The sequence below is a fragment of the Pseudomassariella vexata genome, assembly GCF_002105095.1.
Source record: "Pseudomassariella vexata strain CBS 129021 chromosome Unknown BCR38scaffold_7, whole genome shotgun sequence".
Taxonomy (NCBI): Eukaryota; Fungi; Ascomycota; class Sordariomycetes; order Amphisphaeriales; family Pseudomassariaceae; genus Pseudomassariella; species Pseudomassariella vexata.
Window position 1 is genome coordinate 161,560 of NW_024467962.1, and position 16,611 is coordinate 178,170.

The 16,611-nt window shown below is 52.0% G+C and overlaps 4 protein-coding genes and 1 non-coding gene across 5 annotated transcripts; 2 read left to right on the forward strand and 3 right to left on the reverse strand.

Moving 5' to 3' along the window:
- Nucleotides 1-70: 70 nt before the first annotated feature.
- On the forward strand, nt 71-1,929 carry BCR38DRAFT_485015 (uncharacterized protein; the record flags this gene model as incomplete). Its single annotated transcript, XM_040863822.1, has 3 exons — nt 71-457; nt 506-867; nt 927-1,929. 3 exons carry the CDS (start codon nt 71-73, stop codon nt 1,927-1,929), a joined length of 1,752 nt encoding a protein of 583 aa, XP_040715282.1.
- Nucleotides 1,930-3,994: 2,065 nt separating this feature from the next.
- Nucleotides 3,995-6,415, forward strand: BCR38DRAFT_308628 (uncharacterized protein; the record flags this gene model as incomplete). Its single annotated transcript, XM_040854634.1, has 2 exons — nt 3,995-4,384; nt 4,445-6,415. Coding segments are annotated over 2 exons (2,361 nt in total), but the record flags the coding sequence as incomplete, so codon positions are not given.
- Nucleotides 6,416-8,220: 1,805 nt separating this feature from the next.
- On the reverse strand, nt 8,221-8,292 carry BCR38DRAFT_t188. The gene has a single exon. It is a non-coding gene; the product is annotated as a tRNA-Ala (tRNA).
- A 135-nt stretch (nt 8,293-8,427) lies between these two features.
- BCR38DRAFT_524025 (uncharacterized protein) lies at nt 8,428-9,590 on the reverse strand. Its single transcript, XM_040865281.1, has 3 exons — nt 9,457-9,590; nt 9,136-9,394; nt 8,428-9,072 (listed from the first exon to the last, which is right to left on the reverse strand). Exons 1-3 carry the CDS (start codon nt 9,494-9,496, stop codon nt 8,688-8,690), a joined length of 684 nt encoding a protein of 227 aa, XP_040715284.1. The 5' UTR covers nt 9,497-9,590; the 3' UTR covers nt 8,428-8,687.
- Nucleotides 9,591-12,016: 2,426 nt separating this feature from the next.
- On the reverse strand, nt 12,017-12,644 carry BCR38DRAFT_433337 (uncharacterized protein). The gene is made up of 2 exons (XM_040860242.1): nt 12,428-12,644; nt 12,017-12,320 (listed from the first exon to the last, which is right to left on the reverse strand). Exons 1-2 carry the CDS (start codon nt 12,554-12,556, stop codon nt 12,153-12,155), a joined length of 297 nt encoding a protein of 98 aa, XP_040715285.1. The 5' UTR covers nt 12,557-12,644; the 3' UTR covers nt 12,017-12,152.
- Nucleotides 12,645-16,611: the final 3,967 nt, after the last annotated feature.

Here is a 16,611-nt window from a genome sequence, read left to right on the forward strand (position 1 = left end):
ATGTTCACTATCACCAGTTTCTTCACATGGTCGTTCTTATGATGCCGAATTGTCTTCTCAAATCATACCAATGGCGGAACTTGCCCTCGCCATCGCGCCTTTGTGCCTAAGTGCCATCAAGGGGATTGATGTTGCCAGAAAAAAGCTGAAAATCCTCCGAAACCGGGACAAGGAGGTCAAGCGCCTCCGAAAGAAGTTTAAACTCCAAACTGAAGTCTTTCTGGACGAGTGCCAGCTCTTGCTTCAAGAGTTCTTGGACCCAGAAGAGGCTGAATCTCTGGTCGGGAGCGCTACTCACTCAGGTTGGCATTCACCGCAACTGGACGAACAGATCAAGATTTACCTGGGAAGGAAATATGGAAGCTTCCAGGAAACCATATCGGATATCCGCGATCATATCGCTTGTTTGAGTGACTCGCTCAATACCACAGAAGGGCATGGTGGACAAGAAGTGAAAGTATGCATTCGCAAATTCGAGCTGGGCTTAAATGCTGATAGACTCCAGTTGAAAACGTCTGAACGCACGAAGGAGGCCATCGATGTCATGCTGAACAAGTCAAAGTACGATGCATCGATAGAGGGCTTCAAGGAGGCCAACCAAGACCTGAAGAGACTGCGGAAAACTGCAGCCAATTTGAAAAAATGCCAACTCAAGGCCTGCACGAAGCGGTCGAGACCTCTCCCATCGTCTTACCACAAGGTTACCCAGCATTCCAAGTCCTTTTACGACGCACTGAGGACATTTTGGTCCTGTTTGCAATCTCAACATACGAGTCACGATGTACGTCTGTTGCTAGACTCGAGGCATGATGGAAGTCTTCGAGTCATAGTACGCTATCGTACGCAGACAGTTTACGAAGCTCGAGAGTAAGTCACACAAGATAGTAGACTTTTATGAGTCAGCGTTTGCCTAATATGGTTGATAGTGGCTTGTTAGATCTTCTGGTCCAGTCTCAAACACTGCGTTTGGTCCACATCAGCATGCCCGCTGCCCCTGGGAACCCTGCTCTGGGTGCTCAAATCGAAGAAGAGAGACCAGCTAAAACCAGGAGAGTCAGATTCTCAGACGACTGCGCTGCCAGCGTAACAACGGCCAAATCTGAACCGAACACGACAACATCATGCTCGTCAAACCAAGCCCAACTGAATAGCAACACCGCCACATCTTTAAACCTGTGCTCGTCGGGGGACCTGTGTACGCAACTATGCTCTCAAGCACATTCCACCGCCTGCGGCGGCTATCTCGACACCGCAGACAACCTCAGGCACCACCTGTACCCCGTGTGCGATCCGAAGGAATGCTTCAACTCGAGAAGCTTAGGAGAACCCGCCCCGCTGAACCACATTTTCCGCTTTCCAGTCGAAAAGTCCATCTCGGTCTCCCAACAAGTCAAACTCGCTCTCCAACTGGTCAAAGGCGTCCTGCAATTCCACTCCACCCCCTGGCTGCAACCATACTGGCGTCTGCAGGATCTATCCTACTTCCAAGCCACTGATGGGCTAGCCGCGTCCATGAGTACACTACACATCAGCGCTGAGCTCACAGAAAAGCACAAGCAAGCATGTGATGCGGTGATGGCCGATGCAAACGGCAGCGGTATGCTAGATGCCCAGCTCGCATACGGGATTCGCAATCTCACTATGCACAGTCTCGGCGTGGCCCTGTTGCAGATCGGACAATGGGATCCGCTGAGACCTGACGACATTGTCGAATTGCGAAGGGTTGCCGATCTAGCGGAGCGAGACTCACGCCTGGGGCCGAGATATCAGAAAATTACGCAACAGTGTTTGGAATGCGATTTTGGGCATGGCAAGGATTTGACACAGATTGAGTTGCAGAATGCGATATACAGGGACGTGGTGTGTGAGCTAGAGGGATTGGTATATACACTGGAAGGAAAGCTGCCGGTTGCTGATGGATGGTCCTGATGAACTTGGGCAATGCTAACATATGAATCGACATATTTCTATGTAGCGAACGGATTGATGAAACCTCAATGAGTGTCAAAGTACACTCGGTGCGGCTTGGCAGAGCCAGGCGGTATAGCACAATAGGAGACGTAAAAAGGGGCATGCGAAAGAAAATAAAGACAAAAATGGTACCCAGTGAACTCAAGTCACACCTTATTCCCTTACGGTTAATGACGGTTCAAATGGTTTCACAGGCCCTCCCCGGAATAATAACCATGTGTCATCATGTTTTATCATACCCTCGTCTCCAAGCATTGAAGAATTGGTTCACCTGGGCCTCTGGAAGTACTTGGGATAGCTTCAGGCCAGGTGGGTACTTTTTGACACAGGCGAGGTGAGAGCGTTACGAAGTCGAACAAGTGCCGCAAAGCCAGATCAATGCTGCATACACACGAAAGTAGAAGCGAGACAGATAGCCTTGCAATATGCACCCGACTTACAATAGTGTCGTGCGACTGGACTATGACAAGGAGACGAGTTAAGGGGGGGAGGGCATATCAAGGTCAAAAGACTCCGTGTAGTCCATGAGGTAGGCTGTGAAGCTCACACGGTCCCTGGAGTTCGCAAGTTGATCGTTTGAATGAGCTTATACTTCAAATATTTCAAGTAAAGTGGTCGGATATGGTTCATTGGGTTGACAATGATATTATGGACCTCGAGATATTGATAAGGAGCGATAAGGATGATAATGATGCCCCTCGGTGTCATTCTGGCTCGTGCTTTGAAAACTGGGGATAGTGGAGAACGTCGGCCCGGGGGTTCTTCTAGGTTGAATGCTGATTGGGGGAATTTTGTACTCGTCTCAAATCGCGCGTGATAATGCTGCGACCTGCTGTTTGCTGGACACGCTGGGAGACCTTGTGTGCGCTGCAAACGATAGGAATGACAGCATATTGGCGGCTGTGGAGAGTGAAGAACAACGTGTGCCGTTGCACCTGATGTTTGGTGTTGTTCGATGCGACCCCAAGTGACGGGCCAGGATGGATGCAAGGGCAGGTACGATTAGACGACTTGTAGCTAAATCTCAATGCGACATTTGCAGCGCAGGTGGGATGATTCTAAGGGAAGTTGGTGATTCCCATGGAGGAAGTAGCATCCTCAATTCAAATCCCAATGCAATGCCAAGCACTTGCCGGTGGCCTGGAGTGCTTAAATGCAACGTTGAATCGGAATGCAACTGACAGAGATGTGCCAAAGTGCTGTTCTGAGCTTCTAACTGTTTGCTTCTCTCGAGGCAAGTAAAGCACTGGAGCAGGGGTAGACAGGCGCAAAGCTTGTTCGGATGGGGGGGCACCAAGACAGCACTGCATGCATTGCATCACCTCGCTCAAATCTAATAACATGACACCGAAGCTGCGCCTGGATGACTTGGAGCTCTCGCCATAGCCGCTTCCCCTTTCCTCCCATACTGCCATACTGGAGCTTGACGTGCTGAAACTCCCTCCCCAGAGTCCATATCTGTATCCGACGTCTGCATTTCGCTCTCGGCTCGCAGGTAATCCGTTTTCCCATCATTTCATCGCATCAATCAAGCACTTTGACTTTTGGTGAGCAGCAGAATCTACGCCATCGGTCGCTCACTCACTCTTTGGATTTTGAACCACCACTCGCGGCGGCAATACGGCACGCTCAACTTGCCCAACATCATCGTTGGGAACCGAACAAGACTCGCCATTCCACAACTTGGCACGTTGCGGCGTGACCCCAGACGAATCCTGTCAGCTGGGGGCTTCTATGGACCAAACGCACGGCGGCCTTGCAATAATCCCGGTTGATTCCATCGTTTCCCAGTTGCGTTTGTCGCCATCCTCCCCCACTTTGGATCGACCACCCGGTCAACTCTAGAACCTCCCGTCCACATCGCTCGCCCAACGAACCGAATTGGAACCGGATTGGCACCTCGAACCTCGACCGATTATAAAGGTCATTCTCTATCGATCGTATCCGATACCCACCCTGCTACCATCCATTCGCGTACCATCGAATCCGTCTTCGACACACCCGGGGCCACCCGCCACCCGCAATGGGAAACGCGCATACGAAAGAAGGTGGGAGGGGGTCTAGGGGTCCTGGCGGTAATGATGGCCATGATGGCGGCGCCGGGTACCCTGGAGACGTGTCGTCCGGCGATCGATCAAGAAGACAAAGCTCAAGGCCAGATCTGAGCTCTATTTTGGGCGGTGCTCCCAGCAGCTCGAGGCATCAGCCATCAGCGAGACCTGACGCTCCATTCGAGCGACGAGAAACCAAGGCGGAGCGAGAAGCGAGGCGGCTCGAGAGGGAACGCGTGATCCGTCTCAAGGAACGCGAACGCAGCATGAAGGAAGAACACGTAGATGGGGGCTTCGTTGTGACAATGGGTATTTACACGGCGATGGAGGACTTTAGCAAACCCGTGGTCCGGCAATTACAGGTGAGTTGGAGCTGTCTGCAGCTACGCCGTCTCTAGAGATGCTCATTGGTGGTTGTGCAGATCGAAAGAAGGATAGCACCGTTCTGGAGAGGTCTGGATGACTTCAATCCGACCTGGGCCGAGCACCAGATCATCGCCGCTGCCCGCGGTCTAGAAGTACCACCTGCGGATGTCGTGCCCGAAGACCTCGTCCCTCAACCCCGGCCCACGCACCCGGATTCGCCCAGTACATCCCTTCCGAACCTGAACAACTTGACGGTGCCCATGGGGCCTAGAACGCTCTCGGCCGCCTCGGACAAGACGGGTTCGAATCCCGGCTCCTCTATCCCATCTCCGACATCACCGGCCCCACCACGGATAAGCTCGCCGTTGAAACCCGCAAAGAAGTCCCTTGCCGCGGCACTTAGCATCTCGTCGCGCAACGGGTCGCAGCAAGACATCGCCCCGCGCGAGATTAACCTGCCGCATGATCCCTTTGTCAACGGCCAGCCTGTCGAGGTGTTTCTGTACAAGGACGGCGTAGAGTGTCCCATCTGCTGCATGTACTACCCGCGTTACCTGAACAAGACGCGTTGCTGCGATCAATTCATCTGCAGCGAGTGCTTCGTGCAGATCAAGCGTGCTGATCCTCATCTGCCGGAGCATCACGGTGAGCAGCCTCAGGATGGCTCCGAACCTGCTGCTCCACCTCCGGATGAGGACAGAAGATCAAGCGAGCTGACAATGGAGCCCGCAAGTTGTCCGTACTGTACCCAGACCGAATTCGGCGTGACGTACGAGGCCCCACCGTTCCGCCGTGGTCTATCGTATGTCTATTCTGGCGGCGTCGGTTCTATGGTAACCGCCATGTCGTCAACCTCTTCCCTCCACTCGAATCTTTCCCCAACCGCGGCGGCGACAACGACAACGCCATCTCTGGCCAACCGGCGTAGGGCGCAGAGTTTATCGGCCAATGCGGTTGGTGTTATTTCGACAGATCGCATCCGCCCGGACTGGTCGACTAAGCTGGCCACGGCTCGCGCGCAGCAACGACGAAGAGCCGCCGCCGCCGACGCCCTCCACCATGCCGCCTTTGTCATAGGTAACAATGAAGCGAATGGGAGGTCCTTGTTTGGCCGTGGCGGGCGGTTCAGTCGCAGGAATATGGGTCCCGCCACTCGGGGCAACGAAAGCCCCAGTTCCAGCACGGCCCAAGTAAATATCACCGCGGATACGGAACCATCGCCTGCGCCAGGAATGGAGCCTGGGCAGCGCAGCTCCTCGGGTCGCAATGGACCAAGTAGGGAGCGTATCGACGCTGCCCATCTTGAGAGCATGATGATGGCCGAGGCGATACGGTTGTCCTTAGCCGACGAGGAGGAACGTAAGAAGAAGGCCGACAAGGAGGCTCGTAAGGAGGCTAAGATGCGGGAAAAGGAAGATCGTAAGGCCAGCAAGCGTCGCACCGTATATGGCGGCGAAGGCGGAACTGGAACCTCGACTGCTAGTGCTAGTTCCCTGAGTCTGAGCCTGTCCGGCATGGGGCGAAGGAGAGGCAATAGTTTGCGGATGGATGCCAGTGTTGCCGCTGCACACGCTACGGCCAGTGCCAGCCAGAGCAACGAGGCCTTGTCGACGCCAGATGCTGGGCCTGCCTCCGGACCTGCAGACAAGGGGAAAGCTGTGGACCGCGGAGACACCCAAAGTCCAGATGCTTGTTCGTCCCAATCATCCTTGACTCCGACCGGCGTTGCCGGTGTACCCATTCTAAGCGCGCAGCCATCCAGGGGATCCTCTCATCTTCGGCAGATGAGCAATGCTAGTTCGATATCTAGTGCCAGTGGGATTGACAGCGTGACCGGCAGCTATGGCCAGAAACATGGTGGGGTGGATGATCTAGATCCAAGGTCTAGCGGGCTCAGTCTGGGTCGCAGTGAAGATGAGGCGTCTGGCACTGAAGTCACAGCGGGGTCGGACAGAGCAGAAGGTGCTCAGTCCATGTTCAACTTCCGCAGCTTGGCCCAGGTCGTTGGTATTCCCATTGACGGTGAGGGGCGGGAGGGAAACGAAGCTGGAAGGAAGGAAAAAGAGTCTGAAGGGGGACACGGAGAGCACATTGAGCATGCACCAACTACGACTAACATTACGGCCTCTATGACGGAGATGACCATGAACAGCACCACCAACGAAGCAAGCGAGCCTGCTTCTAATGAGGTCAAGCCTGTCAACAATGCGAATGAACCACCTTCCAACACATCCAGTCTGGATTCCAACAAAGTCGATACTTCTGATGCCGTCGCGGCGAATGCGCAGCCGGAGGTGGTAGTTACAACGCCTGGAACCAACTGATTGGTATGATTAGAAATAATTATCGGATCTTAGACTGTTCATCATGTCAAAATGGTCTAGGAGTATCGGAGTTTGAGGGGAGCAAAACAGCTCAGCGGGATAGATAGATTTTCTGGTATCAATGAAACCTAGCGTTATTTTTCATCACTCCTTGCCGATCTTCAACTCCCTGCACTAAAGAGCACATATTGTCTCTGTGGTTGGATGAGTTGCTGGAAGCCAAGACCTGCGCGCCAAGGGTTTCGCGTTGGTTGTATTTCGCGTTTGCGATGATGCTCCAAGCCACACCTGCTGCCGATCCTCGTTCCGGCGACGCCACTACCCGTACAAGCTGCGAGATTATGCAGATTGCCATGCCAGTTATCTGGGTTTGTTGTATCTTTGGTGGAATGGAGAAGCACGAGGATCAGATTAAGAAGTGCTTATTGAACTCTGGGCTAAATGAGGTGCAGTGCACACAGCCACAGGTGGCTGCATGCGAATGGACCCAAAGGGGAAAGTGACTGACATGCATCAGCCTCAAAGATCGTATACTATGATATGAAGTAATCTGACCATCTGCGATGGACGTATCATCAATGTGGTTGGCAAGGCTCGTCTAGCGTCCAGGACACGGGTGGTGCTCCGGGGATGACTCCGTATCTCTGCCTACGTCTTGAAGACATAATTTTGTATGAAAGCCACCTCGCTCCCCCGTACATTGGGTCAAAACTCGAACCCTGACACTACTTGCATTTTTGATTTGCTCAGCAGCTCGAAATATGCGAAGGGGAAGAGAGCGGAATCTGATTGACGGGGAGGGTATCGATTTGCGGCCTTGTGCTGATCACAGTGCTGTAACGCCTCCAAACTGTAAGTCTTGACTCCTTTGCTGTCTCTTCCTTCAACCACTTGGAAACATTTTGGCGGTTTTTCAGGAGAACCCTCAAGTTGCTGACGAGTGCATGCGAACAGCTGGGTTCTTCGAGGACTACTTTCTCAAGGACTGCTTTAGGGCTCTGGGGTTTCCGGATGTGGACAATGTGCGTATACTCCTTGTGAGGTGGTGGGTTTGAGTGGAAGTTGTATCAGAAAACCTGAGCTATTCCGTCATGCTGGTTCCAGTTTCAAAGTCCTCCAAACATAATTTCATTCGTCTAAAATTCCTGCACAGCATGCTCGACTCCTGCCCCGTCACCACCATACAGAAAGCCGGTTCACTCGAACATTGCATTCACAATGCACATGTACTTTGTGCAGGAACACAGGGACACCTTGGAAATGTAAAAAAGTAGCGCACCTGGTCTTGACCATCGTGTGTGTGTAGTAAGTATCATACGCCAAGGTCATTGCACTTTGGCCGTACCACTGAACACAGTTTTAGCCAAATCCATCGGAACGCCCATAGCCAGCACGGTCTTAACAGGAAAAAAGTGTTTTTACTCCACGAATGAGACACCAGAAACAAACATTTTGACGCGAACTAACCACTCGGGGGATGGATTGTATGCAAAAATGCTTGAATTCAGTGGACCGACGGGGAATCGAACCCCGGACCACTCCCATGCTAAGGGAGTATTATACCACTAAACCATCGGCCCTTTTTGTTGTAACGCATTGTTACTAACTTAGGTTATGTATCTAGGGAAAACTTTGCCGTGGGGCGCATCTCGTCACCAACCATGGTATGAGCAGCGTTAAGACACAGTTCTCACCCTCGGAATAACTATCTTCAACTTCAGATTGTTATGCTGTTACACACAAAATAATTGCCCCCTGAACTAGTTGTTGTTTAAATAAATATGTGCAAGATCTAGTAAGCTGCAGTCTATATACACGCACTCCCTGATGCTGGGTACTGGCGAAGCGTGCGACAAGTTTTCTCGCTGAAACGAGGTCTTCTGCGAACACAGACCGATCTGACCTCGGTCACGCGAGGGTGTACATCAACCTCTTATTACTGTTCCCCAATCTTCAAGCAATCCCTGAACTCTTCTCACAACCCCAAAGCGCCCCTACTGGCCCTCAACTTCGGGCTTACTACGAACGTACCATTCGAACCCGTCCCTCCATTCGCAGCAACCCAGCTCTGGAAATCGGCTGACTTCGCAGCAGGCAGGTCGTGGTTCCAGTGTCCAACTAGATCATGAATGCCAAATGCTGACACAGGGTCAGCAGGCGTCTCCGGAGGTGTTTGCGAGAAGGCAAAAGCAAAGGGGGCGGGCTGGCTGGCGTCAATGGTCGTTGGGTTACCCTCGAAGTCAGCCCAGGTCGTGCAGCCACTGCATAGGGCTGTGAATTTGACGCGGCCGCCGCTGGTGCCGGTGCCTTTGAGGACGGTGTAGGTCGCGTTGGGGTAAGGGTCGGGGACATAGTAGCCGCTGTTTGGAGTAGTTACCAGTAAGTGTCTGGATGTATTGGGAAGTGAGCAGAGGTGGGCTTACAATGCCATCCGAGACGCGTGCACAATGTCGTCCCCGTTGGGCCAAATGAGTGTCAGAGGATTGTACGTCATTGTACCTGCCCAGGCCCAGCCTACCCAGCCGATCGTTGCTGGTGCATCTATCTGCAGAATCACATCGAAGGCGCCGGTGGTTACCTCGGGTAAGGCCACGCGGAAGGACACGTCGTCACTGGTGTAGGATTGGAAGGTGATGCCCGTCTCGGTGTCGGTGTATGATGTTGACTCTGACTGGGCAATGGCTGTAACATGTTAGTGCGTTGAGCTCATTCATGAAAGTCTGGAGGGATCGACATGCCCGAACAGGCGAGGCCGAAGCCTGCCGCAATTGAAGATAACCTCATATTGAGAATTGGGAAGTTGAGGAGTAGGTGGCATCATTTCCAGAGAATGCCAATGGCCTGGGAAGACTTATATAATACAGTAGGGAGCCTCAGGGCAAACGTCATAGATCAGAAACAGCATTTCGAGATGTATATTAATATGGAAGAAACTTCCCGACTCAGTGAAATCAGTCGGGGGAAAGCAATTTTGGTGATATGCGATGCGACTTTCCAGGAAATTTGGTCTGGTAGAGAAGACTGTCTAACTGTGGTTCCCGCTTGGGAATTATTTGTCCTTCCGACCTCACTAATTGGGCATTTCCTTGTGTAAATCTGCGTTTACACGCGAAATCAGCTACAGCAAAGACTGAGCCCAAATTAAAATCGGGAATAAATGCAAATGGAAATGAAAACATGAATGGAAAGTGTCGTTCCGTTTGCGTTACAGATTAAGCTATACCGACCGGAACACTCTGCGGTAAATGCTGTATCAATGGCATGCCAAGGTAGCTACTCTGTAAATCATCCACATGCAGCACGATGTCATAGGAATCACGGAAGCTGAGGGATTGGTTTGCATCTACTGTGATTGGTAGGTTAAAGTCCCGATTGGGACACCCCTGAACCGGCCTTGAACAGGCAGATTGAACATTCCAGGGGTTAGGTATATCATTTTTAAGTATCGCCGAACCTGCCATGGGAGAATTAGGCTAATCGGAGTACATTTAGAGCTACTACGAATATTCAAGACTCGCAGGTCTTGCGGTGGCAGTGTCACAATGGCCAAGTCTATGGCTAACATGCCTTTTGCGCTTGTAGTAATTTTACATGTGAATTTCACCAGTTCGCCAGTTTTGCAGCATACACTTATATGCTAGATGTATTTCTTCGACATAGCGCTGTCTTCATTAACATGTTTTTATGAAGATCTTCGAAGTTGTTGTCAGCACATGCACAAGACTTCCCAGTAGGTAGCCAAACATGAAGTAAATGGGAATATTTTCAATTTTGCCCATATTTTGGTGCAAATAGCTGGAAACTTAACAGAAGTTCGAGAAAGTAAATTTTCAACCGCCATATTTCTGCTCTAAATACGTTAGGTACGTCTTCAGTCTTCGCTATTTGTTTGATAGTCGAAAATCCTCAATGAAATATAGAATCACCGTTTACGCGTAACGTAGTGCACAAGCGAACGGGCTAGCAAAACATGGAATTCAACACGATTTCGCAACCACAACGCCGTAAATCAATTAAAACTACTCAGAATACTCTTGCCCAGATGATTCTATCTCTACCTGACAGGTTCGCGCATTATGCCCGGTCTTCCCGCATACGCCACAGCGCCGTTGCCGTGGCTGGCCACGATTTGATCCAGCGCTATTTCCACGCATTTCCTGCTGTACTTGCTGCGCAACGTCCTTTTGATCTTGAGGATCTTGTACGTCTTGTGAATTAAATGATCCTCCAAGCCGTACTCGTGTTTTTTTGGCCCTGCACCGCTTGTTAATTAGAGCATTTGCCTCTCGAAGTTCGGCGACCTCAGCTTGGAGTAAAGCCATCTTATGCATAATACTCCGTGCTCCTTTCAAAAACTGATCGATAGCATTGTAAATTGACGTCGGGGAGCTATTTTGATGCCTAGAAATTCGAGATTTAATAAATTCGGATTGCGAAGTAGCCTCGGTTGGGTTGTTTGGCGTCCGAGAAACCCAAAGAAGGGTTTCCCGCGTAGGGGGCCGGGAGGACGTTGGAGTCTGTAATTTCACATCCAGCTTCTCAATAACAATATCTGGGATTAAAGGCACAAGCCCAGCCCCTTGAAAGCCTGCACGAATATTGCTTTCGGTCAGGCTCTTCTTGAACGCGTCGCAAAATACCGGAAGAAAGTCCTCCTTTGTGATATGCGAGTCGCGTAGCAGTCGGTTTGCCATATCTTCAACAGCACTTAGCCGGGGAGGAAATGCTTGCGAATCTAGCTCAATTACCCTTTGAATAATCGTATTTTCTTCTAGTTTGTTAAATTCCGACCGTTGGCTTCAATATTGCGACGTGATTGACGTTTTTGAAGACGCGCCTGGAGAGTAGTATTCGAGACTTTGTAGATTGTTGCAGCACGTCGGATACTAAGTGTTGAGTCATTTCTGATAGCCTGAGTTGCAAGGAGTAATTGAGATTCTTTTTGAGCAGAATTCATCGAGAATTAGTTGCGTGGTAAAGTTAGGAAGTTTAGTTCTATTTTTTGCTATGGGCGTGACCCGTTCGGTTGGGTGACCCGTTCGCTTGTGGACTACGTTATATCAAATTCGATACCAACTTCGATACCAAACGTGAATTGCTCATCAAGCAACTCCCATCATACCTGTGAGACTAACTATTCGACAAGACGAAAATTAGGACAGTCGAGGATAACAAATTCATGCGCAAAACACGACTACAACACCTCGTAAAAGCAGAATGACTGCGGAGTGGCAACAAGCACTCTCACAATCACTTGTCTCGTGCTCTCTTTTTCCTCCCTTTTTGGAAAAGTAAATGTAAATTCTAAATGATAGCGGCCGCTATTAACGAGCGTATGAAACCGAGGTGCAAAATATCCATAACACAACCTCCCCTAGAACAGACTCCCAACGCAGCTATTCCTGAACTTCTAGACAACACTGGCAAAACTGCAGTTAATCTAAACGTTGACGCAAGACACAGAGTCCCCGTCTCTCCAGCAGCACTTCCCACTGTCTGGGCCGTCCTGGCAGATGAAGGTGTGGCCCTGGCAGCCCCAGCATCCACCTGAGGTGCATTCGCCCTTGCCTGGGTTGCAGAAGTCGAACTTGTTGGCTCGGCGGAGGATCTGGTGAGGTGAATGCATGTTAGTCACTTCCAAGATTGAGACTTGTGTTCTCCTCGGAAAGAGCAGAAACGTAAGACAGGAGAACAGAAGCCACTGATAAAGCTTACCTCGGCGTCTCCTCCGGTCCAGTTGGCATTGTCAGCTCGCATGTCCAAGGCGGCGTTGTCCTCGGTAGGGGCGGCGATGACGGCGGCGGCAACAGCCAGAAGGGAGAGAATGGTCTGAGTGGTCTTCATTTTGATAGTTGGTGGTGTGGGTGGACAGTGAGGTTGAGTTTGTTATTCGGAGAAGGTTGTGATGGTGATATTGGATCGAATGTTGGATTGTGAGCTGGACTGAATGAAGTTTGCTCTTGGACGACATCTTGACTCCTTATATACTTGAGAACTGGTCCATACTCCCTCCTGTGGGTTTCTAATTCAAGGGCTTTTGCTACAAGCTAACATGTCTAAGACTCTCGTCTCGTCCTTCCATCCTGACATGAGACCCATGATTACAACTTTGTGACGATCTTTCTTCTTTAGGGATATGAATATTCGACTTTCGGCCAACGATCGCTGCTAATAGATCCAATCCACGCACAAAACCCAATACCAAGACCATTTTACGTACAGTATCCACCAAAGTCTTGCGGCTGAGCTCCAGGCATCCAAAATCGACTTTTCCAGGTTCAATAATAGAAATATGTCAAAGGGGGCAACACTCTTCGTTTGGATTCATTTTTAGCCCGGATTACTATGGTGATCAACATTAGCTTGGCTGGCGGCAATGAGCGTTTCTCGAGACAGTTTAAAGTCAGCGAAATGTATGTAATTCAGTTTCTTTGGCACAGCTGGCTAACTAGAGTTTCAGGAGAAAGAACAATTTGGTACATTTCAAAGGCACAGCTCTCATTAGCTAATTGTTATTATTATTATTATTATTAAATACGCCGTAGGCTCGAAGCCCCCGGTACCTCTACTAGTACTCCCGTATGTCAAACCGTGCCCTAATGGCTGGACTAAATACATACGCTGCGTCGTCGCTTCGCCCTATTGGCGACTGCGTTGCGTTCACTACCATACTACGTTGGTTCTCAACCTACCAACAAAGTCCCCCCTGAGAAGATCGATGCTATCTGGGCCTTGAAGCTGTCCGACCCGTCCCTAGCAGCCACCTTACAATAGTCCCACTAACTACTGGTTCTCCTGTTGCCGTTGCGAGGTCTCTGCGAGAGTATAGTGGCCGTGGTGCGATAGCGGCCCGTAATCGTTCCCTCGGCCCTTCCAACAGCCTGCAAAAGAGGATTACGTGCTCTGCCGTCTCAGGGGCGTCGCCACAGCGGCATAGCGGCGAGTACACGCCAAAAGCCCCTGTCTTGAATAAGAAGGCTGCTAGTCCTATTTTTTCCGTCCTGATCTGGCACAGCGTAGACGCCTCCAGTCGGTTCAGGCCGAAATACTTGCCCCCTTTCGGTATCTGCATCGAAGGGCCCTCCGGTTCCTCAGCGATAGCGCGTCGCTGGCGATCGTGATGCTCTGCTCCGGTGAGCCATCTCTTCCTCCAGTGGCCGAGGAGGGCAGCCGGGACCTCCTTTTCCTCACTCATCCACCCGGAGCCCCGGGCCTCCTTCTCCATAGTGTACCCTGCCGGTCGGAGTAGCTGCGACGCCTGCTTCCTCTTCGCCGGCCTATCCTGCCGGAGTATATGTGACGCTTTAGCGCTCGCGCTGCGAAGCAGATTTCTCTTCCCGCTAAGTCGTAGCCGTTCTTCAAACTTAGCAGCCCGGGCACTAAGATAGAGGTCTAGTGGCGGGGTTGCTGCTTCTGCTTCCAGGTGGCGAACCGGCGTCGCTTTGTGGGCGCCACAGACTACCCGGAGGCACTCGTTCTGTATCCCCATCAGGCTCTTAGCTGGCCCTGCCGGTTCCTCACTTATAGTATGCCACGCAGTTGCCCCGAAGGCGATCGCGCTACGGATAACCACCGTATATAACAGCCTCGCCCGTATAAGATCGCAGCCCCACGACATATTGACTAGCTTTGTCAGGGCTAGCTTTTGAGTTGCCATTTTTGTTTTAACACGCTCAACATGGGCGTGCCACGTCAGTTTGCGGTCGAACCAGACTCCTAGGAACCTGGCTGAGACTACCGGCGACACTGTGGCATCCCCAAGGCGAATACTTTGCGGCAAGGGCTCTCGGGCCCTAGTAAAGTGCATTAGCTCACTCTTGTCAGGAGCGAACTCCATCCCGTGCCTCACTGCCCACCGCTGACACGTAGCCCATGCGCTCTCCAACCGGCGGCAGGTCGTGTCTGGATCGGTGCCGACGCTTAGCAGGTTCGTGTCGTCCGCGAACCCGACTACTAAAAGTAGTGGATGCTGCTCCGCTAGCTCCTCGTACAGCGTTGAAATGTATAATATAAACAGTATCGGGGATAGCGGTGACCCCTGGGGGACGCCAGCTCGTAGGGGGATTGGCTCTGACTCCTTGCCATCGAACCGGAGGCGTACCGTTCTATCCTCCACGAAGCTGCGTACCCACTCCTGAACCCACTCCGGGTAACCTTTCCGGGCTAATATGGAAATCAGCCGTCTGTAATTGACCGTATCGAATGCCCCCTTGATGTCTAGCTGTAGCAGCGAGGCGATGCCCCCGCGTCTCCACGCCGTATAGACCACGTCCTCAACTATACGTATTGCCAGTTCGGTGGACCTCCCAGCGCGGTTACCCATTTGGCCGTTTGGTAGTAGGCCGGCCGCCTCAGCTACTTTGGTGATACGCTGGCTCATCGCCGTCTCTATTACCTTCCCTACCGTGCTAAGCAGGGCAATGGGGCGCCAGCCGCCAGGGGTCTGCTTCTGAGCTGTCGTTTTATTAGGCTTAGGGATAACAACCACCCTCGCTGAGCGGAAGCGCTCCGGGTAGTACCCCAGCCTAAAGCTAGCTGTTGCCAGATCCGCTAGGATCTCCCATAGGGGTTCACCGCAGGCCTTTAGCAGGCCAGTGGGGATCAGGTCGTCGCCGGGAGCCTTCCGAGCAACCGTTCCTTTGATGATAGACTCGATATCCATTGTGGTCACCTCCCTAGGGACGTTCAGCTCTGGTCTCGTCTGTAATAGGCCGCGATCGAGGTCCGATAGATCTATATACGGGTCTGGGAAGAACCTCTCAGCTAGTAATTTTGCCTTCTCATCATGTGTACGTGCTGTAAGCGTGTCGCCGGCGTCCCTCCGGAGATCTGGCAAGCCGTGGGCCTCAGGGGGGGCCCAGCTCCGTAGCCTAGCCCACCTCTGCAGTGCCCACAGGCTTTTGTGATCCTTCGCCGTCCCCTCGAGCTTCTCGTGCCAGCTACGCGTCTGCGCTTCGCTGATTTCGAGCCGTTGTTTTTGGCCGGCTCTTGTATATTCGTCCCAGTTGGTCTGCGACCTTGCCTGGAGGTAGTCCCGCCGTCGTCTCTTCGTCTCAGCGCAAGCCTTGCTAACCTGCGGGCACCACCACGGGACCCCAGCGCCTCGGCCAACGGTGCGTCTCGGGACCGCCACGTCGGCGATCTCTTGGAGGTTCCGGATAACCCAGTCAACAGCCTGGTCCAACTCCGTTATCGTCTCAACCGGCAAATAATTCATAAATCTCTGGCTTGATTCGGCTACGATGAGCCACTTATCCGCCATCGCCCAGTTCCACCCTTCGACACTGCGGCGGCCCTCCTTGACTGCTTCCCCGTTGGATATTACCCTAATCACTTGCGCTCTGTGGTCTGAGCCCTCTAGGCCCGGGTCCCCATCGTAATCAATCCTAGCCCCTTTCGTCACCCAGGCTAGGTCGATAGTTGAGTCTCGTTGTTTGTGCCTTTGCCGTGTGATTTCCCCGAACGGCGTAACGAGCTCTAATCGCCAGCGTCGCGCAAACTCCACTACGTTGTCGCTGCCCCGTGACGACCGTCCGTGGACGTCCCACAGCGGGTGATGTGTATTGAAGTCCCCTACGAGGACCTGTGTCCCCTCCGGCGCCCCATTAGGGAGGTCTTGGAGCGGGCTGACCCAGCGGCTCCCGGTCTGGTTTGGTGAATAGATAGACCAGATTGTAAGGGCGTCCGGGCCTGCCCCGAACGTAATACTGCTCCAGTCCATCCCGGTACGGGGTCGCAACGTAGCCACGTCGTATCGTTTATGGACGTATAGCGCAGCTCTGCCGCTGCTGTACACTACTTCGTACCTGGACGACTTCGGGCAATAAATCGCCTAGCTAATTGTTATGTTGTTGTCGTGCCTTGTCCAATTAGCTGGTACGAATGCCGACTGCCATCTG